The 2,473-nt window shown below is 35.1% G+C and overlaps 1 protein-coding gene and 1 long non-coding RNA gene across 2 annotated transcripts; both read right to left on the bottom strand.

The window, feature by feature from the left end:
- On the bottom strand, positions 1–704 carry LOC116351207. The gene is made up of 3 exons (XR_004202110.1): positions 577–704; positions 404–493; positions 1–97 (listed from the first exon to the last, which is right to left on the bottom strand). It is a non-coding gene; the product is annotated as an uncharacterized LOC116351207 (long non-coding RNA).
- A 337-nt stretch (positions 705–1,041) lies between these two features.
- LOC116351206 (BTB/POZ domain-containing protein 6-like) lies at positions 1,042–2,235 on the bottom strand. Its single transcript, XM_031783287.1, has one exon. It carries the CDS (start codon positions 2,233–2,235, stop codon positions 1,042–1,044), a length of 1,194 nt encoding a protein of 397 aa, XP_031639147.1.
- Positions 2,236–2,473: the final 238 nt, after the last annotated feature.

The raw sequence follows: 2,473 nt of genomic DNA, 5'->3' as shown, positions 1-2,473 counted from the left end.
TCCGAGTCAAGGTACAGCTTCTCGACGCCTTCCTGTGACACATTGTTGTTTTTTTGAAATGCCATCGTGCTTATCGAAGCTGCCTGATTTTAGAGATCTAAATTTATTTCAGAAAGAAAAATGCATTGAAAAGGCCAACATGAGTTTTTTGAATAAAATGTGATGGTTCGGAATAAGAGACACATATCTATTGAATATATCGAGAAGAGAGTATGTTATTCAGCGCTTATAGCTGAGTAATGTCTGAATAAAAACATACTCTCCTCTCAATATTTTCTTTAGATATTAGAATATAGAAAGCATGAAGCACTGTGGCTAGGTTAAATGTTGGGTTAGAAAATTGTTGGCCACAGACATCTATCAATACTTCTTTTTTTTAAAATATTGAAAATATTCCGTTTACCTTTTTAACAATTGTCTCTTCAAATTCGTGGTCCACAAAATGTGTTTATAATGTTAAATGTACACAAACGGAAAGTTTCTCCAGTTAAATCTGAAATTGGTTCAGAATAGGAAAGTATTTTGTCAATCTCTTCATTTAGCCATTTCAGAACAATTGGATAAAAAAATACTTACATTTGCAGTTTGTTTTCCAAAAGAAACTACAGCAATTGTAGTAATTATCGTCAAGATAAGTAATGATCAAAAGACGTAGTTGTAATAAAGATAGAAAAAATGTTGTACTTTTCTTGTTCAATCGATAACCTCCAATTGAGTTTTATTACGCAGTTATGATAGCATGTCTGTGTGTTCCTCTACAAACTTTGACAGATTACTACTGAACGATTGAACGAAGAAACAATCGGGTGCGTTCAATTAAAATTCAGTGCTCGCAATTCGAAACTTGAACTTAACGTTTAGTTATGATAATTTAATATGAAAACTTTCAACTAAAAAAAATTGTACGAATAATAAAACAATAAAACACATACGATTGAAGTGCATTTATTTTTGAATTGACAAAATGTTTGAGATATTTTTAAGGAATTATTTTCGGCCATAAATGGCATTGAAAATGAAAAAAGACGGAAAAAATTGTAATTATTCATCTCTTTTTGAAATGATCACTGGGGTTGGCTCAACGTCGTTTTGCTTGAAAATACTTGTTTTTTCCAAAATATATTCTAAGCGCCTTTTGCTGTCAATTGTCAGGATATATTCTTCATTTTGATCGATAACAACTTGAACTGGAACAATTAATTTCGCACCGATGGTAGACGAAATGTTTACGTTCCCCAATAGCAATGGTTGATCGTCTTTTCGTCTACGCAAAGTGATTGCAGCCTTAACATTGTAATCTGTGGCCCGAGAGGTGCAAAGAGGTGTTTTGACAAAGTGTATTTCCTTCAAAACCAATCGAGCATCCAGCGTAAGAGTACATTCAAATGGCAAAGAATACAAAAAATATGGTAAATCACAACAACGCGAAATGCTTATTTTTTTAGTCATGATTGATTTCAGATCGTCTTCGTTAAAAAATCGTTTATAGCTGCTAACATGTTGTGAAAACTGTTCTTTGCTCAGGTCTGAGAATGGAATTCGATGGAATGAATCATTGAGCTGTGCTCTTAAATTGGATGGCGTTCCTTGCAACTCATTTCGAACACATTCAGCTTTGGCCCATGCCATGCTTGCGTCAACGATTGTCGATGGACTGCACTGATTGGACTGAATTGATGACACCAGTTCCAGGATTTTGTCCAGTATTGTTGAATTGCATTTCAAGAAATCGTCTGATTTTAGTATTCCTTCCGGATTAAGTTGGATCTTTTGCTTACAGAATATGATGGTGCTTTTTAAATCAAGAAGACGGGCCAATTCATAAGCAGAGCACATATCATTGATGGTTAGTATCTTCTGCAATACTTTTTCGCAGAACGTCAAACCATCAGCCACTTCGTACTTGTGACACAATTTCATGACGCTAATGATGTTGTGGGAAGTCAATTGAACTTTTTCCAGATAGAAGAACTGTAAAAACTCTTTGAATCCGTTGGGAGATGTATCAACGATTTTGACGTCACCCTTTTCTTTCATTGGACCATAAAACATGGCTTTAAACACTGGACTTCCCACGGAGAGAATGTTTTTGTGGGCAGGAACGCTGGTCTCTATGGTAAGAATGGCATTGGTTTGAATCACAAATTTAACGTCGGCTGTTTCCGAGTCAAGGTACAGCTTCTCGCCGCATTTCATTGACAAATTGTTCTTCCCCGTAATCAGCCTTGCGCTCATTTTGACTGGGTGGTATTGGTTTTCAAGCTGGGTTCGAGAAAAAAATACCGTAAAAAATAAAACATAGAGAAATATGCAGTGTTGAAAATAAGAAACAGAAAATTGATATACAGAAAGCATGGAGCCACTGAATAGTTAGGATAGGCCATTTTTGACCAGATATTTATACAAAATTCTTTTTTACCTTTTTGGTATTTCACAACTTTTCTCGACCCTTTGGTGTTTAGAACGGTGATGT

Source organism: Contarinia nasturtii, unplaced genomic scaffold (assembly GCF_009176525.2).
Source record: "Contarinia nasturtii isolate CC-2019 unplaced genomic scaffold, AAFC_CNas_1.1 Cnas_scaffold_4906, whole genome shotgun sequence".
NCBI classification, from domain to species: Eukaryota; Metazoa; Arthropoda; class Insecta; order Diptera; family Cecidomyiidae; genus Contarinia; species Contarinia nasturtii.
Note: the sequence above shows the minus strand (reverse complement) of the source record. Positions and strands in the feature narration are given on the sequence as shown.

Bases quoted from the DNA above. Each gene is read 5' to 3' on its own strand.
- LOC116351206 (XM_031783287.1), bottom strand. From the start codon at position 2,235: ATGAGCGCAAGGCTGATTACGGGGAAGAACAATTTGTCAATGAAATGC.